Genomic DNA, 27,553 nt, shown 5'->3' on the forward strand with positions numbered 1-27,553 from the left:
CCTTGCAGGGGAGGGGCTAAGACCCACCAACACATTGCAGGGGGGGGGATAAGACCCCCCCCCCTACCTCGACAAGGAGCCATCATTAAGGTAGTTCTCCAGAGGTTGTTCCTTCCAACGTAGTCCAGCCCAGCAGAGCCCAGCAGAGCACAACAGAGCCCAGCAGAGCCCAGCAGAGCACAACAGAGCCCAGCAGAGCCCAGCAGAGCACAACAGAGCCTAGTTACACATGTGTCAACGCTGCCTGTGCTAATTAGTTGATAGACATGAGGTGCTCCGGTGATGGACTCTGGGGAAGCACTCTAAACTCATCTGAGGCACTCCACACACACACACACACACACACACACACACACACACACATGCCCCATCTCACCCACCAAGTATACCCGGGGAGTATACATTCACAACCAAGTATACCCATCCCCTACACATCCACACCAATAGTTTCTCTTCCTCGTTCATACATTCAATACGAAACTCGGGAGCCTAAAAATTATCATACAACTTAAAATATGAAAAAATCTTAATTTAATTTAACTCTCCCAAACTACAGCAAATATAAAAAAACTAATTATTCAAGTTTTAAAGACTTTAAAAAATTAAATATGGGCTTTAAAAATATAATACAATAAATAATATAATATTAAACCTGATGTTGGGACTCCCTTACTATTTTATTATGGTAAAAATTCTATCATTTGCCAAAGACAAAAATAGACTTTAATGATACAAAAAAAGCCGTTACTAAAACCGATGTTCCAATTGCCTTTAGGCTGTTACAAAATACTCTTGTGTATATTTTTTCAGCGTCTAGACGAGACGTCCGAGAAAGCTTTCACTTCCATCTTGAAATTACGAAGCACCGAGGAATTGGCCATCCACTTTCTCCAAGCGAAAGCGGCCAAGAAGAGGCCGAACTGGTTTATGGTCAAGAGGGGGGTGTAGAGGTGTTGTGGAGGAGGGGGGGGGGGCGTCAGAGTAGAGGTGCGGAAGGGGGGGGGGTTGAACAGAGAGAGAGGAGAGAGTGAGGGAGGGAAGATAGATATTGAGAAGTCAGTATACAGAGGTGTAGAGGCACGAGAATGGAAAAAAAGGGGGAAGGGGAGGGGCTGAGAGACGGAGAATTAGGGGGGGATGTTGAAAATGAAGGAAAACCAGAAAAAAAAATAGAACCATTTAAAAGCAAAAGAAAACTTTGTCTTGAAGATGACGACCAAGAGAAGGCCTGGCCACCACCAAGACCAGCACAGACACTAAATCTTTGGACTACACTCCCTGAGAGACTGTGTCTGTCTTCCCCTTATCTTACAAGGCATCATCGTTGATCTTGCATACATTGCATGACCTGAGATAACACATTGTTGCCCTATGTATAATCTTACAAACGACCCTATCCCCCCAACTTTGCTTCCGCAAGATAATTCAAGTTTTAGGGTTGGCAAATGTTATGTTCTTAATCTGACGATCCGTTGTCTTGACAAGTCAGTCCTCAGGTGTGTCTGGGTACAGGTGACGGGAACAATCCAGCCAGTGTTGCTCCTATTGTGGAATGTTGAACACGCTGCTTTGGCGGTATGTTCACTCACAGGATGGGTGACACTGCCCAGTACTGTCCCTTAAGACGTCATGTTCACTCACAGGATGGGTGACACTGCCCGGTACTGTCCCTTAAGACGTCATGTTCACTCACAGGATGGGTGACACTGCCCAGTACTGTCCCTTAAGACGTCATGTTCACTCACAGGATGGGTGACACTGCCCGGTACTGTCCCTTAAGACGTCATGTTCACTCACAGGATGGATGACACTGCCCAGTACTGTCCCTTAAGACGTCATGTTCACTCGCAGGATGGGTGACACTGCCCGGTACTGTCCCTTAAGACGTCATGTTCACTCACAGGATGGGTGACACTGCCCAGTACTGTCCCTTAAGACGTCATGTTCACTCACAGGATGGGTGACACTGCCCAGTACTGTCCCTTAAGACGTCATGTTCACTCACAGGATGGGTGACACTGCCCGGTACTGTCCCTTAAGACGTCATGTTCACTCACAGGATGGGTGACACTGCCCAGTACTGTCCCTTAAGACGTCATGTTCACTCACAGGATGGGTGACACTGCCCGGTACTGTCCCTTAAGACGTCATGTTCACTCACAGGATGGGTGACACTGCCCGGTACTGTCCCTTAAGACGTCATGTTCACTCACAGGATGGGTGACACTGCCCAGTAAACTCGTCCTTCGAGACAAAATGCATAAGGAAAGTTACTGACTCAGTGATAACGTATGAACGCAGTGGACAAAGTCAGGATAAGTGAGAGAGAGAGAGAGAGAGAGAGAGAGAGAGAGAGAGAGAGAGAGAGAGAGAGAGAGAGAGAGAGAGAAAGAAGAAGAGTGGCTGTAGGCAGTAACCAACGCTTCCCTCCCCCCCCCCCATCCAGTGAGCACAATATCCAAGATCAACGCCAAAATTCAACGTCGAATCAACTTTGATTCATCACTGAACCGCCATCACACTATAGAGCACTGTGCCCACTGGGTTGGGGCTGGTGAGTGCGTCATTTAAGACGTCGAGGTCATCAACTCTCGATAAAGAACTCAATAGATCAGACATCAGCCATTTTCAGACTCCAATTTCGGTTTAGAGAATCTTACCAAAGAGTGAGAAAAGTGGTAGAGGTTGGGGAGAGTTGGGGGAGGGGTTAGGTGAGGGGAAGGGGTGAGGTGGGGGGAGGTAAAGGGGGGAGGTGGTGGTCGTGGCACTGGCCAGGTCAATGCCCTCTCGGCCAGCCCTCACCACAAAAACTTGGCCGTGGAAGGCTTCTTCCCACCGATATCCGGGTTCCCCCTCAATCCCCCCTCCCACCTATCATCACTCCTCCTAGGAATAGGGGCAGCGATAAGAACAACAGCATAGATAAGGATAGGTGAAGGAGAGACACCATTTTGTCTCCAGACTTGCGAGTTAAGAGACCACATGGAGACCATGTGACAAGAGCAGTTTCTCCCCATAACGGCCCAACCAGTACCACCATACACCACTTGAAGGGTGTACTGGGACAAAGGGTGTGAGACAGACCCTTTGGTCCCAATATTCCTGCCATGTGCTGTATGGTGGTACGGACGAGGGAAGGAATAGTGACCGCCTATTTCACCCTTTGGGGACTGAACACAGATTTGCAAGGAACGAGGCCCAGCGAGGGAGGGGAGGGTAGAAATAGCCTAGGCTACTAAGCCTAAGGATATAGGCAGCATTAATGGGCATAGGGGGAAAAGTGACAGTGTTTGTCATAGGGGATTATATGGTATACACAGTGATAGGCACAGTGGCGAGGCTAGGGGGGCATGGATAGGTCTTCTGGCACTGATAGATATAAGGGCCATAAACAGAGGGTAGAATCATGCTCAAGAATTAGGGAGGAAAATAGAAAATCGTCAATAAGTTTAAGTAAAGGTCGTTAAGCTATAAACAATCGTTGAACCTCTCCACTAAGTCGCATCACTCACAAGATGACTCCAAGATCAGCCGTGTTGTTGCACGAGACACTGCAAATGCTAAGCTACAAGTAGCACTTGGCATCTTAAATTTCCATTCCCCAGTAAAAGACTAAACCTTCAAGAATATTATTAGTACATTCCAGAATGAAGCAGAAACAGAGTCATTCAATTGTTACTAGAGCACGACAGTCAGTAGTTCCGTGTTGTCTATCTTAACACTAAAGGAAGAAATGCCTATAAATACAAGACTTGTCAATCACATTTTTTGTTGCAAATTTCTACCCGAGGTAGGCAAGGCAATGGGGGGCAAGGCTTCAGATGCGTGCAAGTGAAGGATAAGGCCGCTTACTTGGGATCAGAAACGCCAGTATTATCCTTTTAATGAACCCTAGTCCAAGTTTCCGAGAGCGAGAACTTGGAGAGAAAGTGGAGACAAATGTGAACATGACAGTACCGGACATTCAGGCGCGGGGAGAGGGGGAGGTGACCCCTCACCCCATCGATGTAGTCACCAGGTCGACCTCCAGGCGGGACAGGTCCACCTCCAGGCGGGACAGGTCGACCTCCCAGGCGGGACAGGTCGACCTCCCAGGCGGGACAGGTCGACCTTCCAGGCGGGACAGGTCGACCTCCCAGGCGGGACAGGTCGACCTTCCAGGCGGGACAGGTCGACCTTCCAGGCGGGACAGGTCCACCTTCCAGGCGGGACAGGTCCACCTTCCAGGCGGGACAGGTCCACCTTCCAGGCGGGACAGGTCCACCTTCCAGGCGGGACAGGTCCACCTTCCAGGCGGGACAGGTCCACCTTCCAGGCGGGACAGGTCCACCTTCCAGGCGGGACAGGTCCACCTTCCAGGCGGGACAGGTCCACCTTCCAGGCGGGACAGGTCCACCTTCCAGGCGGCCAGGTCCACCTTCCAGGCGGCCAGGTCCACCTCCCAGGCGGCCAGGTCGACCTCCAGGCGGACCTGGTCGACCTCCAGGCGGCCAGGTCGACCTCCAGGCGGCCAGGTCGACCTTCCAGGCGGCCAGGTCCACCTCCCAGGCGGCCAGGTCCACCTCCAGGCGGCCAGGTCGACCTCCAGGCGAGCATGTGGCCCCACACACTCGAGATAAAGTGCACTTGTTGGCCCGAGGCTCACTACGTCGTCCGGGACACCTTGGCCAAAGGCACAGCGGACCCTAAGCGTCCCCTAATAACGAGGAAATAATGTTACCTAGCCATGATTTCGGGGCTCAACGTCCCCGCGGCCCGGTCCTCGACCAGGCCTCCTACAGACCACGGTCTAAACGGCCCATTCTCCTAAAATCAAAGTACCAATAGTAACGATGTCTTCGAAAGTACACGTCGTGATGGACCACCAGAAAATAGACTCTTGTACTCTTTATTTTTAACTGGAAAACTTGCTAAGTTTATGTTACAGTAAAGCCTACTCTGACCACCCTAGGCCTAATAAAGTACATATACGTGCTATACTATTTAGGTTGTTTTTTTAGCTGTATTTTGTCCTAGATGCTGTAACAAAAATGTTACAAAAAGTGGCTTGGCGGGGCTCTTGTTACATTGTGGTACTTTCAACCAGTTATACAAATTACGACCATTTCAGAATGGTCGTAATTTGGCTGGACTACATATTTTATAACACCACACACAGAGTCGTAGCTCAGTCGATTAAGGCAGTGTCTGGGATGCTCCCGGACGCAGGTTCGAATCCTCGTCACGGCCCTTGTGGATTTGTACATATTTTATACCCTGGACGGTGATGCTGCGACAAAATTGGTCAATATTCGTCACGAATAATCACCACGAGTAATCACCGCGAATAATCACCGCGAATAATCACCGCGAATAATCACCACGAGTAATCACCACGAGTAATCACCGCGAATAATCACCGCGAATAATCGCCATAATCAGAAGACCTCAACAGACACGCTAAAAGCGACTGCAGTTGGTGAGGGAGGGAGAGGTGACGGGGTGGAGGTGGGTGAAGACACCTTAAGACCACAAGGTGGCACACTTCTGAAACATTATACTCAGATAGTACCCGTCTCTGATTGGTCGAGAGGGGGGATCATATCTCCCCCATCATGGACGCTCTGCACCAATCCCGATACAGAAGTCGCTAATAAGCCTTTGAAAGAGATGCGGTGATGCGCCATATATTTGTTGCACTAATAAACGCAAAATAGCCGCGATTAAGAGTGATCTCTAGATACCAAGTGATACCTGCTTGATACCTGGTTGATGGGGTTCTGGGAGGTCTTCTATTCCCCAAGCCCGGCCCGAGGCCAGGCTCGACTTGTGAGAGTTTGGTCCACCAGGCTGTTGCTTGGAGCGGCCCGCAGGCGCACATACCCATCACAGCCCGGCTGATCCGGAACTTCTCTTAGAAAACAGTCCAGTTTTTTTTCCAGAAAGTGTAATGATTACTTTCCAGAGGACAAACATCCACCATTAAAACTGTAGGTTGGCACCAGTACGTCAGTGCCATCACGGTGAAGATGGCACTGACATACTGGTTGCCTCTCCTGCTGCCAAGCTGTAATGAGTCTCTTGGGAAGGGAGGTAGTTGATTGGAAGGGCAAATGTAGACACGAACTGGCTGTTAACTGAATGACACTGCCTGATGTGAACTACTACTACTACTGTGTCACTTCTTGTTGGTCAGGATCTCTGGTGATGGTCTGGTTGCGAGTAGAAATTGTGTGATCTTCAATAGTCATGATATTTACACAGTGTTTGGCACCTGAAAAAATAGATGTTGCCTTGCTCGTCTTATGGAGAGAAGTTGGGGCTAATACTGGTTCTGAAGGTGCCTCACAAGACACAAACAAGGCTCTACTAAAGAGAACAAATTCTACACTCATCCAGGCCATCGCCAGAAGACCTGACCAGCAATACAAAAATAATCGACAGATATAACAATCATAAGAGACATAGCAGAAGTACTTGACATCAAACACTTATCTAATTATGAAAAGCCCACCTAACCCTCACCCATTTAGCCATCCAATGGGACCCAGATTACCGTGTCATTGTAACCATCTCTCCTCTTAGTAGACTGAAAAAACACTATATTGCTATTTTGTTACTTCGCATTTACTGCCCCTCTATAAGGGTGGTAAACCGGACCTCGACAATGCACCAGGCCCAGCAGGGGAGTAAGGCAAGCTTGGGAGTCTTTTCTATTTCCCAAATGAGGAAGAACCACCTGGTAAATGTGATAGAATCGTTCCAAAACTATTGACCTAACTCTTGGATATTTTCAGTAATGTATTGATACAACTGTGGCGCCCCCACCCGCCCACTGCACCTTCAGCGGCGCCCCCACCCGCCCACTCCACCTTCAGCGGCGCCCCCACCCGCCCACTCCACCTTCAGCGGCGCCCCCACCCGCCCACTCCACCTTCAGCGGCGCCCCCACCCGCCCACTCCACCTTCAGCGGCGTCCTCACCCGCCCACTCCACCTTCAGCGGCGCCCCCACCCGCCCACTCCACCTTCAGCGGCGCCCCCACCCGCCCACTCCACCTTCAGCGGCGCCCCCACCCGCCCACTCCACCTTCAGCGGCGCCCCCACCCGCCCACTCCACCTTCAGCGGCGCCCCCACCCGCCCACTCCACCTTCAGCGGCGCCCCCACCCGCCCACTCCACCTTCAGCGGCGCCCCCACCCGCCCACTCCACCTTCAGCGGCGCCCCCACCCGCCCACTCCACCTTCACCGGCGCCCCCACCCGCCCACTCCACCTTCAGCGGCGCCCCCACCCGCCCACTCCACCTTCAGCGGCGCCCCCACCCGCCCACTCCACCTTCAGCGGCGCCCCCACCCGCCCACTCCACCTTCAGCGGCGCCCCCACCCGCCCACTCCACCTTCAGCGGCGCCCCCACCCGCCCACTCCACCTTCAGCGGCGCCCCCACCCGCCCATTTCTTCCTGAACATCGCATGCCTCGGTACAAGAAAAAATCAGCACAGAATAACTTCAACACAGACCAGTAATGTCCGCTGTGCTGTGGTGACTGCTTCACACCAAGCCTCTAATACACTAACTCGCTGTGGCAAAGAAATATTAAAAACCCTCCATAAACCCCCCTCCCCCCCCCAGGGAAGTATATAGCGACGAAATCTGGGGTACAAAACACGACAACCCCTCCCCCCTCCCCCCCCCCCTCCAACCACAAATCACTCAGAAAACAACAACACCGAGACCTAAGCCCCCATCAGGAGTGACACCGTTACCTGATTCTCCTCCGGGGTTTCACCTGGGACTCGTTGGAGGGGGGGGGGAGGGGGCGCATGTTAACAACCCTGATTGGCGCCAGCCTCAGCGTCAAGCGTTTGACGATGTAAACATTTATTACCCGATAAATTTGAGTCGAGTCTCTATGGCAAGCCGGTGGGCTGCGTTGGCTTAGGTACTGAACAGGTTCGTAGATGACATGTGCAACAAGGCGTGTTGTACATGATTATAGTTCAACATTCCAGCTTCCTTCTCAAGCCTTGGGATTACACGGTAATCCCCTTCGGATTTTATCAAATGAAAACTTAATCTAACGTCATCAAAGCTTGTCGAGCCTAGCCCGCCCTAATCTTATCTAGCCTTCCTTCACCTAGTCGAGCCTAGCCCAGTCTAGCACGAATTATATTTCCCTCGAAAACTGCATAACGCACTAATACGCGTGAATCTGTCTCGTCTCGTCCTCAATACGCTTTAGACTCCAGCTCAGAGCCAACATTCATCAAGTATGCAGGCGATGAGTCACAATAACGTGGCTGAAGTATGTTGACCAGACCACACACTAGAAATTGAAAAGTCACAAGTCACAATCGACTTGAGAATGGTCCAGGACGGACCGAAACGTCGTCGTCCCTTCAATTTCTAGTGTGTGGTCTGGTCAACATTCATCAAGTATTTACGTATCCACTTGAGGAACCTGTACATCTCTCTCCTCAAGTCATGACGGCTTCGTTTACATTCATTAAACAGTTGACGAGCTTCGAAACTTCACAACCCAAAGCTTTTGTTATTATTAACAACCCATGTTGTACACAGACGTTATGGGTACGAGACGTGCTTGTACCCTGGATGACACGACAAGCACACTGTTGCTGTGATTGTTTTTACAACTGCCTACAATGTGATGTCTGAAGTAGCTTGTAATATTAAATGGAATGTAATTTTTGCCAATGATAATAACTCTTGTATAAAATTTGTGTGGATTCCATCCCATGTTGGAGTTGGAAAACATGACTTTGTAGATCAATTGGCCAATGAGGCTTGCAGGAAAGAAAACACTGATTATGACTTTGGACTATCTAATGCAGTTATTAGAAACATACAAATTAAAGAAATTAATTCAGATTTAGAAGAACTAAGAAATGCCCAGAGACCTGAAAGCTGCAGTATTAAAAGTTATGACAAGTTGTGTAATAATAGGTATTTGTATGGTCAGCACAGTAACCGGACCAGGCAATGTGATGTAGTCATTGCTGTAATTCGCCTTGGCTATAGACACATCTGGCAGGTTAGTGAGGCTGAGCCACTACCAGAATATTCAGATTGTAAACTCTGTGATAAACCTTTAATGCGTTCACTAGAACAGTATATTGATGAATGTGAAACCGTAGAGGACTTTAGACCTCCTGGCCTCTTGTACCACCAACTGTGTAACTATTTTATTGACTCAGGTGTTCTGGACGACATCCTAACAATTTACCCAAAATTTGCTTGTCCATTTTAAAGAATGAAGAACAGTTTTTATTTATATTACTTCTAAGCTGTATCACTTATGAACCCATCCCTGCCCTTGTGTGGCAGTGCACAATAGAAAGTTGCTTTCACATATTCATACATTAAAACATTGATTGTAACCATGATATGTGCTCCAGCCTACAGTTTAGACCTATTGTCTTATGTATGACCCTCTGTCCTGCGTGACAGTGAATACTAGCATTATCCTCAATTTAATAAGACTATCAAAATCCGCAGATTAGGCAAAATTGTAATTAATTTTGTCAATAAAGATGTTAATAATAATAAGCCTACAGTGTGGCACAGTGTGGGGAAGGGCAGGCAACCCGACCTTCTAATACAAGGTCACATTTTGTCCTCTACCAAAGGGGCAAAAATTGTCGTACTAGAAAGTGGAAGTGGCTCGCGAAATTGACACACTGTCCCGTTTTCTGTTCTCTGGTAGGTTAGGGTAAGGGCACTTTACTACGACAATTTATTGACGTTGGGAAACCTTAGGAAGACAGATTGATGATTGATAAAGATTAAGCCACCCAAAAGGTGGCACGGGCATGAATAGCCCGTAAGTGGAGGCCCTTTTGAGCCATTACCAGTATCAAGAGCTGATACTGGAGATCTGTGGAGGTGCGACTGCACCCTGCGTGACGGGAGATGTCTCCCGTGAGGAAGACAGGCTGCCTGTAATGTAATCTACTGAGGATGGAGCGAGGTAGAGGGGTAAGGGGACGTAGCCCCCCCCACAGAGGGGGGAAACGCAGTTACACACACGTTCCTAATCTTTGAAAAAAGACTTTCTCAAGTGACACAGAAAAATCATCATGACTGACTGCATCTGAAAAAAAAGAAACTAAGCTCGCGGGTGGCCATTCCTCTTCCGCGAGCTACAAGCAGTACGTGATAAGCCTGCTGCTGTCAACCAACAATCTTATGAAACAAAAACCACATTGAGAAATTAGTTTTGTTTTAATTTGTTCATTAATTTGGGAGGCCGGAGTGTTTGGTTAGACCCGCTGTGGTATAACCCCACTGACGGGCAAATGACGTTAACATAATTAATTAGGTTATCTTGAGATGATTTCGGGGCTTTTTAGTGTCCCCGGGGCCCGGTCCTCGACCAGGCCTCCACCCCCCAGAAAGCAGCCCGTGACAGCTGACTAACACCCAGGTACCTGTTTTACTGCTAGGTAACAGGGGCATAGGGTGAAAGAAACTCTGCCCATTGTTTCTCGCCGGCGCCTGGGATCGAACCCAGGACCACAGGATCACAAGTCCAGCGTGCTGTCCGCTCGGCCGACTGGCTCCCTGTCAGTGGACACAATATCCAAGCGTAACGTGGAACCAAGGCCACTCTTGGATATTGTGCGCACTGGAGGGGTTATGGACGCTGGTGCAAGAATCATAACATCATTAAGCAAGTTCTACTCGTAATTGATCAAATTAAATAAAATAATTCCATGTCATATCCCGAATGAACGATCATTATCCCGATTATATAATCGGGATAATGAAACATATTTACCATCTGACACGAGTTTTGCAAATAGGGAATCAATCACGTTGCAGGCGATGAGTCACAATAACGTGGCTGAAGTATGTTGACCAGACCACACACTAGAAGGTGAAGGGACGACAACGTTTCGGTCCGTCCTGGACCATTCCCAAGTCGATTGTCGACTTCAAAATGGTCCAGGACGGACCGAAACGTCGTCGTCCCTTCACCTTCTAGTGTGTGGTCTGGTCAACAATCAATCACGTTAAGCTTGGCATTTTCTCCCACAGTTGACAACAGTCCAACTTTCGCCAACATTTAAATCAAGCGAAATTTGTGTATAAAATAACATTCGTCTTGAAAACGTCCGTGCATGTGCAAGAGGCGCCGGTGCAGGCGTGACTGTCAATATGACTGTATATATAGCTTACAAACTGAATTGCCAGTTGTCACTGTCATTCACAAGGGGAGTTCATCAACAACTGGCCGTTGTAAGTTATCCAGTGGGGCCAAACCATGCTAGAGTAACGTCGAATCAACGTTGAAACGACTTTGTTTGACCAACATCTGCTGACTGGGTCAGTGAGCAACCCCCCCCCCCCACACACACACACACACACACACACACACACACACACACAGGGGTCTCGCAGCCTGATGGATAGCGCGCAGGATTCGTAATTCTGTGGCGCGGGTTCGATTCCCGCACGAGGCAGAAACAAATGGGCAAAGTTTCTCTCACCCTGAATGCCCCTGTTACCTAGCAGTAAATAGGTACCTGGGAGTTAGTCAGCTGTCACGGGCTGCTTCCTGGGGTGTGTGTGTGTGTGTGTGTGTGGTGTGGAAAAAAAAAAGAAAAAAAAAAAGTAGTTAGTAAACAGTTGATTGACAGTTGAGAGGCGGGCCGAAAGAGCAGAGCTCAACTCCCGTATAAACACAACTAGTAAACACACACACACACACACACACACACACACACACACACACACACACACACACACACACGCGCGCCTCCAAGCTGTTGTATCTATGCTGTTAACAAGTTTAAAGCTTAGCCATTGAGTGCTGGCGTAGTTCTCACAGCTTTGTTATAACAGGGTAATTTAAGCGTTTTCTGAACAAAACTTGTGGAGACTCAAGGAGGGGGGAGGGGGGGGGGTGAAGGGCCACACACTGTCTATGAACAATTTGATGCTGTTATCGAGCCGGTAAGTTTATGTGAACAAAAGCTACAAAGTGATGTAGGGAGGGGGGCAGGGGCCAGATTCACGAAGCAGTTACGTAAGCACTTACGAACCTGTACATCTTTTCTCAATCTTTGCCGGCTTTGTTTACAATTATTAAACAGTTAAGGAGCACCAGAAGGCTGTTAATAACAATAACAGTTGATTGGGAAGTTTTCATGCTTGTAAACTGTTTAATAAGTGTAAACAAAGCCGTCAAAGATTGAGGAAAGATGTACACGTTCGTAAGTGCTTGCGTAACTGCTTCGTGAATCTGGCCCCAGGACTCGTCAAGCATTCATGCAACGACTGACGAAGCCTGTACATCTTTCCGCAGTGATGGCCGCCGCTTAGTCGACATTTATACAACAGTTTACGAGCACCGGAGCTATACGAGGTCGTTCACATCGACAACCTTCCCTTGTTAAGTGTTGAAGATAAGTGTTGTATTAACTTGCAGAAAATCGCATGTTCCTCCCCGTCCACCACTTGGGCTGGACGGTAGAGCGACGGTCCCGCGTCATGCAGGTCGGCGTTCAGTACCCGACCGTCCAAGTGGTTGGGCACCATTCCTTTCCTCCGTCCCATCCCCAAATCCTTATCTTGACCCCTGCCAAGTATAATCGTGGTGGATTGAAACTTTCTTCGAGAGTTCCCTTCTTCCCCTTCACAAAATCACTTGAAATCACTTTCAACAAGTGATTAAACATGCTAAAAAAAATAAACGTAAAATATAAGTGTAAATTATGAGGGTCAAACAAGGTCAAACAAGGTCAAACAAGGTCACAACTCGGGTTAATGGGACGCCATTATGGAGATTGACGTGACTTCCGGTCACTGGTCTGCGGGAACCTGAAGCACTTATCCTAAAGCTCTCAGGAAAGTATGTGATTGATAATACTAAAGGAACTTACAAGTATAGGATTAATCCGGGAGACATCTCCCGTCACGCAGGGTGCAGTCGCACCTCCACAGATCTCCAGTATCAGCTCTTGATACTGGTAATGGCTCAAAAGGGCCACCACTTACGGGCTATTCGTGCCCGTGCCACCTCTTGGGTGACTTAATCTCCATCAATCAATCACAGGATTAACGCACCGCTCCTGTGCCAGGTAAGCTTACTACGGGCCCACCAGAGCCCGTGCTACTTGCTCCCTCCTGTGCCAGGTAAGTTACGGGCTCACTATAGCCCGTGCTACTTGCTCCCTCCTGTGCCAGGTAAGTTACGGGCTCACTATAGCCCGTGCTACTTGCTCCCTCCTGTGCCAGGTAAGTTACGGGCTCACCATAGCCCGTGCTACTTGAAACTTGTTCTAAGTAGGTGAATCTATAACAACAACAACATACAGGATTATTAATCCGTTCGCGGGAGGTGTTGAGGAAGCCGACTTAGGCGTAGTGTTGTGTGGGCGGGTAGTCGGCCATCGTGGCCCTGGCCTGCTGGCCACACACTGTCTTCACAAGACGGCCATCGTGGCCCTGGCCTGCTGGCCACACACTGTCTTCACAAGACGGCCATCGTGGCCCTGGCCTGCTGGCCACACACTGTCTTCACAAGACGGCCATCGTGGCCCTGGCCTGCTGGCCACACACTGTCTTCACAAGACGGCCATCGTGGCCCTGGCCTGCTGGCCACACACTGTCTTCACAAGACGGCCATCGTGGCCCTGGCCTGCTGGCCACACACTGTCTTCACAAGACGGCCATCGTGGCCCTGGCCTGCTGGCCACACACTGTCTTCACAAGACGGCCATCGTGGCCCTGGCCTGCTGGCCACACACTGTCTTCACAAGACGGCCATCGTGGCCCTGGCCTGCTAGCCACACACTGTCTTCACAAGACGGCCATCGTGGCCCTGGCCTGCTGGCCACACACTGTCTTCACAAGACGGCCATCGTGGCCCTGGCCTGCTGGCCACACACTGTCTTCACAAACAATGGTCACACGCTCCTTAATCCACCCGCCAAACCGTTTATGAATGAATAATGCTCGAACGTTCAGCATTGAGTTCGAACGCCATGTTCGAACATTTCTGAAACACGATTTTGATAAGGTCTCTTATCCGAATTGCTCTTCTGGAAATGCTTCAGCGACTTAGTACAAATACACAGCCCGTCCTCATCAACAAAGGCTGTTTATGACTGAAAAACACTCTACACACGACTCGCAACTGATAACGTCCGAACACTTCTCGAACAAGTGCTTCGTTGCCGACCTGTTCGAATCCAAACTGTCAGCCCGTCCTCCAAGCAAAGATCCAAAAGTGATTCCATGTACTCCGCCAAACCCCCTGTTTATGAATGAAAAGCGGTTCACACACGACTCATAACTGCTAACGTTCGAACATATCCGGAACAAGTGCTTCACTGACGAATTTTGTTCGAATCACAACGCTGTAAATGCTTCACCTACGTACTACAAATACAAATAATCGCCAACAGAACCTAAACACCTAACCTAACCTATGCCTATATATACACAATATGCTAATATGTTATAATATTAACTTATACTTGAGAAAATTCCCGTTTTGAATGAACAGCATGTTAAAATTTATGAATGCGTCTGTGGGGTTGACCGCTGGATGTAATGGATATGAGTCGAGGACGGGTTGAAACTGTGTACTGTAAATGCTTCATCCGTGTATTATAGATACAAATAATTTGCCAACAGAACCTAAACACCTAACCTAACTTACTTTTAAATAGATCCAATATTGAAATATATAATAAAAATCATTTATATTTGAAAAAATTCCTGTTTGGAATGATCAGCGTCTTAAAGTTGATGGAATGTGTCTTTACGTCAAGCGCCGGATGGAATGAACCTTACCTGAGGCAACCCGTTCTCGCACTTTCGTATAGTCAATATTGACTTATTAAATACGTGCATATGTGACATACTAATTTATTGTGAATTTTTTAGTTTACCTTGAAAAGCTTCATAGAAAACACCGACCTCACCTAATCTTCTTAGTATGTTAAGATAAGCATTTATTGCTTCGTAATTACAATTATTACTTAACCTATACCTATATAAGGTTTTACCTATAATAGATTACAATTATTACTTAACCTATACCTATAATAGGTTAAGTAATAAGTAATAATTGTAATTACGAAGCAATAAGATGCTTATGTTAACATACTAAGAAGGTTAGGTAAGGTCGGTGTTTTCTATACAGCTTTTCAAGGTAAACTAAAATATTCACAATAAATTAGTATGTCACATATGCACGTATTTAATAAGTCAATATTGACTATACGAAAGTGCGAGAACGGGTTGCCTGAGGATGAGTTGAAGTTTCAGTTATACTGTATATATATTTATATATAATATATATTATATTATCTCATATCCCAGCCCCTTGTCCTCATATCACTTCCATGTGCTATATAGTCATGCTGGCTTAGCACTTTCTCCCCATAATTTCCCTTCCTTCGTAATACAGCAAGTATTTCCGGGTTAAACTTACACACACCGTCAGTGGCGGGACGACGGTGTGTTTGTAAACAGTGACGCGGTGTTTGTGTGTTTTTGTAAATAGTCTTTGTTTGTAGTCAAAGATTTTATTTACACGTTAAAAAAACTGTTAATTAACATGGAGCGTCTAAGCCTACTGTTAATTAACATGGAGCGTCTAAGCCTTATTTAAAATAATTTGTATTTACATAAACTCACAAAAGGTACACAACACAAAACTTCTCGCTTCATGCAGGTCGGCGTTCAATCCCCGACCGTCCACAAGTGTTTGGGTACCATTCCCTTCTTCCCCCCCCCCTGTCCCATCCCAAATCCTTATCCTAACCCCTTCCCAGTGCTATATAGTCGCAATGGCTTGGCGCTTTCCCCCCTGATAGTTCCCTTCCCTTCGAGTTTGTATACTTAGTGGCTGGGAAAGACTAAGGAAACTGAGGGAGCTCAACATACTGGATTAGAAAGAACCAGTGGAGACATGATCACGACATGTAAGGTTTTAAGTGTAATCGACACATTATACCAAAGCACAGATAGGAACTCTAGAGGTTACAGAAACTTGTGTCAGGTTTATAAACACGAGGAATGAGTTAGGAGGAAGAAGTTATGTTAAATTCCTTTTTTTTAATGGATATTTGATACGAGAGATTATGAAGTAATTGCATTAAACAACAATTAGTATGAAGGGCAGGACTTGTGAGCTGAATATCGACCCCTGGAAGTACACCCAGGTGAGTACATGCAGGTGAGTACATGCACAGTTACGAGGACAGGCAAATATATACATATTATCTTAACAAACGTTTTCACAATGGAAGGTGGCAAGAGATATGGTCACAACATACCCGATACTAACCGGAGTACACGAAGGTTGGGGACCAAGAGATGAGGGACACGTTAGACAGACAGATATGTGCCAGAAAAAATATAAGGAAATAGTGAGGCCTGGAGTAAGAGACGTAAAGAAAGGTAGAGCACTTGAGGGCCACAGTGTTCAGAGCCTCCAGGACAGGTGAGACCTGCTCCTACACACACACACACACACACACACACACATAGTAGTAGGTATCTATCAGTCTCAGGAGACTATGGAGTTGCGCTCTGGTTATCGGTCTGGAGTGGCCTCTCCAGGGCGCAAAGTCAGAGGTAGATTGATATGGGGGAGAAGCTGTTACCCATGCAGCAGGTCCCCCTCTCCACGGCGCTGAAAGTCTCCAATGGAAAGACAAACGCCAATACGATTGGTTCCAGCACACACAAGAAACAAGGACCTGGAGGCTGACTGGATAGCGCTCGGGGAATCGTAGTCCAAAGGGGGGCCCGGGTTCCATTCCCGGCTGAGGCAGAAAATAAATGGGTAGAGTTTCTTTCACCCTGATGCGCCTGTTCACCCAGCAGTAAATAGGTACCTGGGAGTTAGACAGCTGCTACGGGCTGCTTCCTGTAGATGCATGTATGTGTGCGTGTGTATTAAAAGACACATATGTAGAGGAAAAAAATAGATTGCTTACAAAGGCGGGGTCCAGGAACTAATAACTCGATCCTACAGGCCCAAATAGTAAACACACAGAGAGAGAAAAGTATTTTTTTTCTGAAAAAAAAGACAGACAGAAAAGTCTGAAAAAAATCTTCATCTAGGAACCTGATCTCCCGAGAGAGCCGCAGGTGCGAGCCCCACCCATAACTCGGCCGAGTGAAATTGCTGTGACCTGCAGGAGAAGTGAAGACGCTGGAGGCGACGACACGACCACGTGCCCGAAGGCTCTGATCAAACTCCATTATAGATCCTAAACGCAAGCAGCAAAAGAACTGTGCGCGCGCCGCTAGCAAAAATTCATCGCTGTAAAAGGGAGAACTGCCAGAGGGGTCGAAAACGGATAGTGTGCCCCCCCCCCCCCACACACACACACACAGGAAGCAGGCAAGAACCACTGTACTACATACAAACAGGTGTTACACACAAGCGTTACATTGAGTTTATTTGGACTCGGTAAACTCCCACCAAGCCTAGCCCTGGACCCAAGCTTGAATTGTGAAGATTTTATCTAAAATAGCCATTGCTTGAAGCGGCCACACACACGCACGCACACACACACACACACACACACACACACACACACACACACACACACACACACACACGCAGATTCCTCATCCCCTCCTCCCCCCAAAACACAAACACACAGCCCACTAAATAAAGTGAACAACTCAGCAATAATGTCCAAAGGAACTAGAGAATAGCGGCGTTAAAATTCCCAAGAATAGAAAGTCTTCAGATTTCCTTCCCTGTGTATCTCTATGAGGCTTCCCGGCACCACCATCTTGAGGTTATCTTGAGATGATTTCGGGGCTTAACGTCCCCGCGGCCCGGTCCTCAACCAGGCCTCCCTTTTGTTACACATCCCCAGGAAGCAGCCCGAAGCAGCTGTCTAACTCCCAGGTACCTATTTACTGCCAGGTGAACAGGGGGGCATTAGGGTGAAAGAAACTCTGCCCATTTGTTTCCCCCTTCGCCGGGGGGGGGGGGTCGAACCCGGAATCTTAGGACTACGAATCCCGAGCGCAGTTCACTCAGCCGTCAGGCCCCTCCTGTTATGATAAACCCCATGTATAAGACCACAATGGATAAAACTATTATAAAGAGCTGTAGGATTATCTTGTAACAGGATAATAGGCAAATAGGATCATAGTGCAACAGGATTATATGATAGCAGGGTTATAGGATAACGGGATTACAACGTAATTACAAGTAATAATTATTATTAATTTAAACATGCAACAAAGACTCGGTTTTTTTACATATATTTTTGTATTAATTTTAATTAACAATTTACTAAGGGGAATAATTGTTGTTTATTTCACTGACAGGATGAACGGCGCTCCTCAGTGTCCTAACACCATGGTGCCGTGTTCACTCACAGGATGAACAGCGCTCCTCAGTGTTCTGACACCATGGTGCCGTGTTCACTCACAGGATGAACAGCGCTCCTCAGTGTTCTGACACCATGGTGCCGTGTTCACTCACAGGATGAACAGCGCTCCTCAGTGTCCTAACACCATGGTGCCGTGTTCACTCACAGGATGAACAGCGCTCCTCAGTGTCCTAACACCATGGTGCCGTGTTCACTCACAGGATGAACAGCGCTCCTCAGTGTCCTAACACCATGGTGCCGTGTTCACTCACAGGATGAACGGCGCTCCTCAGAGTCCTAACACCATGGTGCCGTGTTCACTCACAGGATGAACGGCGCTCCTCAGTGTCCTAACACCATGGTGCCGTGTTCACTCACAGGATGAACAGCGTTCTTCAACACATGAACACCTGCATGTGTATAGCGACAAAGCGTTCACCTGTGGACCTGCAAGCTTCAACACCTGCATTGTCAAGCACTTGACACAACCCGTCCTCGACTCAAGTCCATTACATCCAGCGGTCAACCCCACAGACGCATTCATCAATTTTAACATGCTGTTCATTCAAAACGGGAATTTTCTCAAGTATAAATTAATATTATAATATATTAGCATATTGTGTATATATAGGCATAGGATAGGTTAGGTTAGGTGTTTAGGTTCTGTTGGCGATTATTTGTATTTGTAGTACGTGGGTGAAGCATTTACAGCGTTGTGATTCGAACAAAATTCGTCAGTGAAGCACTTGTTCCGGATATGTTCGAACGTTAGCAGTTATGAGTCGTGTGTGAACCGCTTTTCATTCATAAACAGGGGGTTTGCCGGGTGCATGGAATCACTTTTGGATCTTTGTTTGGAGGACGGGCTGGTCAAGCAGCCCGTCCTCCAAACAAAGATCCAAAAGTGATTCCATGCACCCGGCAAACCCCCTGTTTATGAATGAAAAGCGGTTCACACACGACTCATAACTGCTAACGTTCGAACATATCCGGAACAAGTGCTTCACTGACGAATTTTGTTCGAATCACAACGCTGTAAATGCTTCACCCACGTACTACAAATACAAATAATCGCCAACAGAACCTAAACACCTAACCTAACCTATCCTATGCCTATATATACACAATATGCTAATATATTATAATATTAATTTATACTTGCGAAAATTCCCGTTTTGAATGAACAGCATGTTAAAATTGATGAATGCGTCTGTGGGGTCGACCGCTGAATGTAATGGACTTGAGTCGAGGACGGGTTGGCTTGACAGGTGCTTATGACGAGCGGCTGCTCACCGGGAAGGCTCGGTACAGTGGCGGGCTTCGCTTCTATGTGCAAAGTTCGGCGTTCGAATCCCGCGTGTTCACGCGGTTTAGTGGGCAGCGTTATCTACATATTCACCAGGTGTGACGTGGCGTAGTGGTTTCCTCCTCATAATGAGTATAATTACCCTACGGGAACTTCGACTCCCGGAGCAGTGCGCAGAGTTCTCCTTAACCCAAATAGCGCACGAGTGCTTGTAGTGCGCAGGAGAGTGCGCTCGCCAGCACACGAGTTGGAGGATGGATATATAGTGCGCAGGTGATGTTGATGAGCTAATGGGGGGAGGAGGGGGTGTGTATGGTGCGCGCATGCGTGGTTAATAGGGATCGATGAGTGTGGTAGTTGTAGTAGTGGTGGTAGGTGTGGTGGTGGTGGTGATGAGCACTTCTTGGGGTGCACTGTTCAATAGGTTTGCTTTCTATTTCTTTCATTGTCTGTCTGTCTGTCTCTGTCTCTCACGAAGCACGACAAACGGGAACGGCCGTAACAGCCAACACCGTTACACTGAGAGCCTCTCTGACAGATGGCTACTTGACTTTATTAACTACATGCAAATGCATGAGGATAGGAGAAGCAGCGAGAAGATCCTATACACACATGTCAGAGTGAAGGGGCGAAAGCTACGCCCTCTGCAACAGACAAATTCAAGACCTGGTTGCAAACTTGACCCCTTTTCAACAAATCCTTCCCGTCCTTCTCAACTAATTGGTTTACGGTACGGTAAGCCAACGTCACAAATTCAACCTACTATGAAAATGTGACGGCTTGATTGATTAAGCCAACCAGGAGGTGGCACGGGCATGAATAGCCCGTAAGCATGACGAAGCACGTCCCCGTTGATGTCGTGCTTAGATGTTGTTGTTGTTATAGATTCAGCTACTCGGAACAAGTTCCAAGTAGCACAGGCTATGGTGAGCCCGTAGTGGACTTACCTGGCACAGGAGCGGTGCCTGTGGCGGCTTATCTGTGATCTATATACATGGGACTCGATGGGTTAGGTGGGTTGCTTAGGTTCGAACGTTTCTGGCTCCGTTAGGAGGTTGGATTTTATTGTTTACAGCGAGGCAGCTGAAGAGACCTCGGCCGAGGACTGGTCGAGGAGTGGCCGAGGACTGGCCGAGGACTGGCTGAGGTCCAGATGGTGGTCAAGAGCTGGGACGACGGACTCGTCCGAGCGCTGTGGTCGAGAGACCCCGTCTTCAGTACTGAGGACGGGGAGGGACATGGTCGAAGTGGACGCCGCACTAACAGTGAGGAGGAGTAGAAGGTGGGGGTCCCTGTGACCCCTGTGTGACACAGAGGGGTCCCTGTGACCCCTGTGTGACACAGAGGGGTCCATGTGACCCCTGTGTGACACAGAGGGGTCCCTGTGACCCCTGTGTGACACAGAGGGGTCCCTGTGACCCCTGAGTGACACAGAGGGGTCACAGCGACGCTAGCAACAACTTCTACGGCCCATAAGGCGTAAACAAATGGAATGGATTACACGAAGTCGTTGATGATAAACAATTTAATAGTAAAATAAAACAAGTTGTGGTCAATCAAGCTACTGATAGTCAAATGCCGGGCCTTAGGAGCTGACGCTCGACCTTACAAGCTAAACGAGTATATTTATATAACAAGACATACTAAGAACATCCAAACCTTACAGTTAAAAAAAATGAGACGAGGCTGAAGGGGACACTGAGCTAAACCGCACTCCTGCTAGCTAAACATCGCTAGGCAAGCACCTGGAGGGAGATCACTACCTCAGCTAACCCGTCCAACTGGTCCGAGAGCTAGAGCTAGACCTCCCCGGGCCCCCTCACGGGTAGGTAAGGAGCCGTAGGTGAGCAGCACAGCCCCTGGGGGACACTACCGGAGAGAGAGAGGGAACTGGTCCAGCTCCACACCTCCCCCCCCCCCCCCTTCCGTCCGGTCCGTAGTGACCTCATTCTCCGCGGCTATACTGGTCTCCGCGGCCACCACCAGCGCTGGGGTCTCGAACAACGACCCGGCCGTAACACCAGCAACAGTAGCAGCAGCACAGGTGGGAGTGAAGCAACAGTAGCAGCAGCACAGGTGGGAGAGAAGCAACAGTAGCAGCAGCACAGGTGGGAGGGAAGGAACAGCAGCACAGGTGGGAGAGAAGCAACAGTAGCAGCAGCACAGGTGGGAGAGAAGAAACAGTAGCAGCAGCACAGGTGGGAGAGAAGCAACAGTAGCAGCAACACAGGTGGGAGAGAAGCAACAGTAGCAGCAACACAGGTGGGAGAGAAGCAACAGTAGCAGCAACACAGGTGGAAGAGAAGCAACAGTAGCAGCAACACAGGTGGAAGAGAAGCAACAGTAGCAGCAACACAGGTGGAAGAGAAGCAACAGTAGCAGCAACACAGGTGGAAGAGAAGCAACAGTAGCAGCAACACAGGTGGGAGAGAAGCACTTGGCATCAACACACATATATTACACTGTTGTGGTTCCTGTGTTAGTCTCTTTTTGGTCAATTTCTCTCTCTCTCTCTCTCTCTCTCTCTCTCTCTCTCTCTCTCTCTCTCTCTCTCTCTCTCTCTCTCTCTTGCGTAATGGCTGTCTTCCGCTCGACTGTAGATTTTGAGGAATATTATCTTTATCAGCATTCGTCTGATGATTCCCTTCCCTTTAGATAGATTTCACGGTTAATTAGTGTTTTTCTCACAGTCCCACTCACAGTGGTGTCCGTTCTTTCCGTAATGTTGCTAAATTGAATATCCCCTCGAAAATATATCTGTGTAAATATTTCATTGGATATATCCCCCTCCTTCGTGTTTATATATATTATATATATATATATATATATATATATATATATATATATATATATATATATATATATATATATATATATATATATATATACTCCTCCAGTTTCTTATTCGATAATGTTCGTATTTTTTGTGAGTTGTCACTTAATTCCAGCAACTTTTTTTTTTTATCAAACCGCGTCTACGTCTATGTTCATGAACTTGGTTACGTCTGTTCACAAGATGTTCATGAACTTGGTTACGTCTGTTCACAAGATGTTCATGAACTAACTGACGACTGTATTGGGATATCCTTCAAGCTGTCCCAACTAATCCACTTAGAATTCAGCGAATCTTTAGATTCCACTTGACTGATTAACTCTATACTCTGTCGTCCTCTAAAAAAAAAAAAAAAAAAAAATAAACTTTCTTGTGCTTGCGCTGCCATTCAGCTTTTTAGTGCATTCCAAGTTCTGTTTTTAACAGTTTCAAGTCTTACTTGGACGAGTTCCATCTCCTTGATCGTAGCTTCTATTCAGGGTCATCTTGCAGTCTCGTGTATATATATATATATATATATGTCGTACCTAGTAGCCAGAACGCACTTCTCAGCCTACTATGCAAGGCCCGATTTGCCTAATAAGCCAAGTTTTCCTGAATATATTTTCTCTATTTTTTTTCTTATGAAATGATAAAGCTACCCATTTCCTTATGTATGAGGTCAATTTTATTTTATTGGAGTTAAAATTAACGTAGATATATGACTGAACCTAACCAACCCTACCTAACCTAACCTAACCTATCTCTATAGGTTAGGTTGGGTTGGGTTAGGTAGCCGAAAAAGTTAGGTTAGGTTAGGCAGGCTAGGTACTCGAAAAATAATTAATTCATGAAAACTTGGCTTATTAGGCAAATCGGGCCTTGCAAAGTAGGCTGAGAAGTGCGTTCTGGCTACTAGGTACGACATAAATATATATATATATATATATATATATATATATATATATATATATATATATATATATATATACATATATATATATATATATATATATATATATATATATATATATATATATATTGGCCTACTCTGCCAAAGCACAGGGGGGATGACACTCGACGCACAGTGAAGTTAACGACATCATCAAGAGGAGCCTCACCACAGCTGGATGCCCAGCTGAAAGAGAGCCCCGTTATCTAACGCCCCGTAACTCTGATGCTCTTATTGGTCGCCCGGATGGTATCACAGTGAACCCCTGGAAGAATGGCAAGCAGTTGGTATGGGACTACACGTGCGTATCAACCCTGGCTAACACCTACATTGACCTCAGTGTTGCACAACCAGGTGGCGCTGCCACCCACAGGGAAGCAGCCAAATCCCGTAAGTATAGAGAACTGGATCACCACTACAATTTTGTCCCCATTGCTTCTGAGACACTCGGCGCCTGGGGTAAAAGTGCTACCAGTCTTTTGAAGGAACTGGGTTCTAGGCTCATTGAAACAACAAGGGACCCCTAGAGCTGCCAGCTTTCTTTTCCAGCGCCTCAGCGTGGCGATACAAAGGGGAAATGCGCACTGCATCCAGGGTTCCTGCCCGCCATCTGAGGAGCTGGAGGAACTCGACAACCTATGATAACCATCTTTGTAACCTATATGTAACTCCTTTTTTGTAACAAAGTTCAAATAAAGTAAATATATATGTGAACATACAAAAGAATGGGGGTGGTAGGAGAAGATAATATTAGTGTTCAGTGAGAAACCACAAGGTCTCCTCTGAATACTTTTTATTTTCTTCTCCGAGGCTATGGGTCCCCACATTGGCACCAGAGGTGGTACCCTCACAAATTATATATATATATATATTCATTATCTAGTATATATATATATATATATATATATATATATATATATATATACTAGATAATGAATGTTATTATCGATATAAGTTATTCTTATTTATATAATAATTTCTACCGGACGTTGACTTATTCTTAAAAAATGTCGTTTTCTTTTCTACTGTTAATTTTTGACCCGTGACCACAACCGATCTGTGTTGCTGTTTTGTTTTTTTTTCCTGCCGAAATTTCCCTCGTTGTTTTCACAACTTTTCTAGTTATTTTCTGCACTTTTAGTTTCTCGAAGTTTTCTGTTGAGACACGAAGCTCGGAGTCGTCCTCGGAGTCGTCTTCGGAGACGTCCTCGAAGTCGTCAGCGAACAGTGATGGACTTGGTCATCGTTCCTTGAGGCGGTCGCTGGGGAGTATTTTGTCGTAGATTTCTCCATAATGTGAGGATCTTGGAGGTGTCTACCTTCCTGTTGGTGAAGACATGCACGCGCGCTGGGATGCCGCACGCGCGCGCTCCTACTCTCTGTTCTCCTTAAGTGGTAACAAAAAATTTGAGATATTGGTGGTATTGCTCGTTAGTTGTGTGTGTGTGTGTGTGTGTGTGTGTGTGTGTGTGTGTGTGTGTGTGTGTGTGTGTGTGTGTGTGTGTGTGTGTGTTTGTGCGTATATGCGTATGTGCGTTTGTGCGCGCTCGTGTGTGAGTGGCCGCGCCTATTGGTCTACAAGAGAAACTCTCACAAAAAAACGACAACCTACAGGGTGGTGAAGAACCTTGTTTGAAAGACTTTCAGTTCTTTGACGGCCTGGTTCTTCCTCCCCCCCCCCCCCCCTCCTCCTCCTCTTCCTCCTCCTGGTCCTCCTCTTCTTCCTCCTCCTGGTCCTCCTCCTCTTCCTCCTCCTCTTGCAGCATGAGCAACAGGAGTCAACAATATCAACATGAGAGCAGGCCAAGGAGAAGCCGAGACAGCCCGCAAGTTGAGCGCAAAAGTACTCGTAATGGGAGACTTCAATCATGACCAAGTTAACTGGGAAACAAGGTAGCCGAAGCTCGACCCCCGCAAGGACAAGTAGGTGAGTACACACACACACACCTCAAGGTCCACCTTGGGGTCAACACTCGAGGTCTTCGTCAGATGGACACACGCATCTCGACAGTTATTTTACTAATAGGAATGTTTGGATCATCTTGGCATCTGGTGAAGCTTTCTCTTGGATTGGCTCGACCTGGCTCCTTCCTCGACCTGTGAGACCTGGCTCCTTCCTCGACCTGTGGGACCTGGCTTCTTCCTCGACCTGTGGGACCTGGCTCCTTCTTCGACCTGTGGGACCTGGCTCCTTCCTCGACGTGTGGGACCTGGCTCCTTCCTCGACCTGTGGGACCTGGCTTCTTCCTCGACCTGTGGGACCTGGCTTCTTCCTCGACCTGTGGGACCTGGCTCCTTCCTCGACCTGTGGGACCTGGCTCCTTCCTCGACGTGTGGAGGGAGCCAGGTCCTGGTGAGCCAGGTCCCTCCACGACCTGTGGGACCTGCCTCCCTCCACGACCTGTGGGACCTGCCTCCCTCCACGACCGGTGGGACCTGGCTCCCTCCACGACCCGCCTCTACGACGCGCCGCTCAACAAGACTCCCCTAAATTACACACACATCTTCGCCTTCTTCGTTATTTGTTTGAGTTCGAAGTGCAGCTTTCGAACTCGATTGTAATGGCAAAATTTTAAAACAGCATGAGGCGTCCTCTGTCAGCAGACTCAGCAGACTCTCAACAGCAGAAACGCATTGTTAAAACCCCCAAATCGGCAGACGCTGGCAGACCTCAGAAACCCATCGACAGAAGACATTTACGACAGACTGTGAGCACAAGACATTGAGGAATGTTATTGTGACCGTCGTGGTGGTGAAACCGTCTTACATAAGAACATAAGAACAAAGGCAACTGCAGAAGGCCTATTGGCCCATGCGAGGCAGCCGTGTTCTCTCTCTCTCCTGCAGTAGTGATAAACCATATTGACCTCCGTATTGTTTGTGTGGGGGTCATTGACCGAGGGGGACTGTGTCACCAGGGTAGGGGTCAGCCAAGGTCAGCCCAGAGTGGAGGTGAGAGTTGTGGAGTGGGCTGAGGTGGGGAGGGGGGGGGGGGGGGGGGTTCCCCCCCCCTCCCCCCCTGGTTCTTGGACATGACCAAGGGGAGAAAGTGTTTGTATAGACCCTGGTTTGCCCACCTCAGGTCAAAACCCCCTCTCTCAGATCCCCCCAACCTTTCTCTAAGTTCCTCCTCACCCCCCCCCCCCTTCACTCTCAGCACCCCTCCTCAGCTGACACTTCATCTTGATAACGCGAGACCAATACGCTTGTTCTTAATGATGACTGAGAGATGTCCTTTTCACTTCTAAAAGTTTGTAACTGTTGTGCACGATATGTAAGTCTCGTCTTGGGTTAATGTCCCATGACGTGATCTGCCGATGATGCTCCAACTTCACTGACAATCTTAGGTCCCCCCCCCCATTCCCCCTCCCCCTTCCCCCCCCCATTGATGCTATATTAACGCTCTTCGTGAGCATGTGGTGTAGTTAGTTAACTACCTACTGTCCTTGTCTGAGGATATGACTTGGATAGCTTGTTGTTGCTGTTTAAGACCTGGAACAAGAAGTTCCAAGTAGCACGGGCTACGGTGAGCCCGTGATTGGATAGCTGCATGAGAGAGAGAGAGAGAGAGAGAGAGAGAGAGAGAGAGAGAGAGAGAGAGAGAGAGAGAGAGAGAGAGAGAGAGAGAGAGAGAGAGAGAGAGAGCAGCCGGTGGTGGAGACTGAGGCACAGTCAAGACTTAGAGCCTTTACCACCACCCTTCCCCCCCCCTTTTACTCTAAAAATAGAGAGTGACACCCTCTTGGTGAAGACTGACACACCTGGCCTGATGTGACACCTGCCTAAGTTGACACTTCCCTCAGGTGACACACACACACACACACACACACACACACACACACACACACACACACACACACACACACACACACACACACACACTCTCTCGTTATCAAAGGCCTTTTGGCAGTGTAGAATGTGTGTGTGTGTGTGTGTGTGTGTGTGTGCGTGTGTGTGTGTGTACTCACCTAGTTGTACTCTAACTAGGTGAGTACACAAACACACACACACACACACACACACACACATTCTACACTGCCAAAAGGCCTTTGATACAGTTTCGCACATAAGACTGCTACTCAAACTCGAGAGGCAGGCGGGGGTGGGAGGAAAGGCCCTAGCA

General features: G+C 47.7%; 2 protein-coding genes across 2 annotated transcripts in view; one reads left to right on the forward strand and one right to left on the reverse strand.

Annotated features, from left to right (window-relative positions):
- LOC138364851 (uncharacterized) overlaps positions 1-7,506 on the forward strand; it is a 13,960-nt gene extending 6,454 nt beyond the window's left edge. The window contains exons 2-3 of the mRNA XM_069324832.1: positions 811-923; positions 6,777-7,506. Of these exons, the coding sequence (XP_069180933.1) occupies positions 811-923; positions 6,777-7,506 (843 nt within the window). The remainder of the gene's footprint in view (positions 1-810; positions 924-6,776) is intronic.
- Positions 1-13,855, reverse strand: part of LOC123759069 (uncharacterized) — a 31,657-nt gene extending 17,802 nt beyond the window's left edge. Inside the window, exon 1 of the mRNA XM_045743886.2 lies at positions 13,319-13,855. The gene's annotated coding sequence lies outside the window, so the exon portion shown is untranslated. The remainder of the gene's footprint in view (positions 1-13,318) is intronic.
- Positions 13,856-27,553: the final 13,698 nt, after the last annotated feature.

Source organism: Procambarus clarkii, chromosome 15, assembly GCF_040958095.1.
Source record: "Procambarus clarkii isolate CNS0578487 chromosome 15, FALCON_Pclarkii_2.0, whole genome shotgun sequence".
In the NCBI taxonomy this organism is placed as follows: domain Eukaryota; kingdom Metazoa; phylum Arthropoda; class Malacostraca; order Decapoda; family Cambaridae; genus Procambarus; species Procambarus clarkii.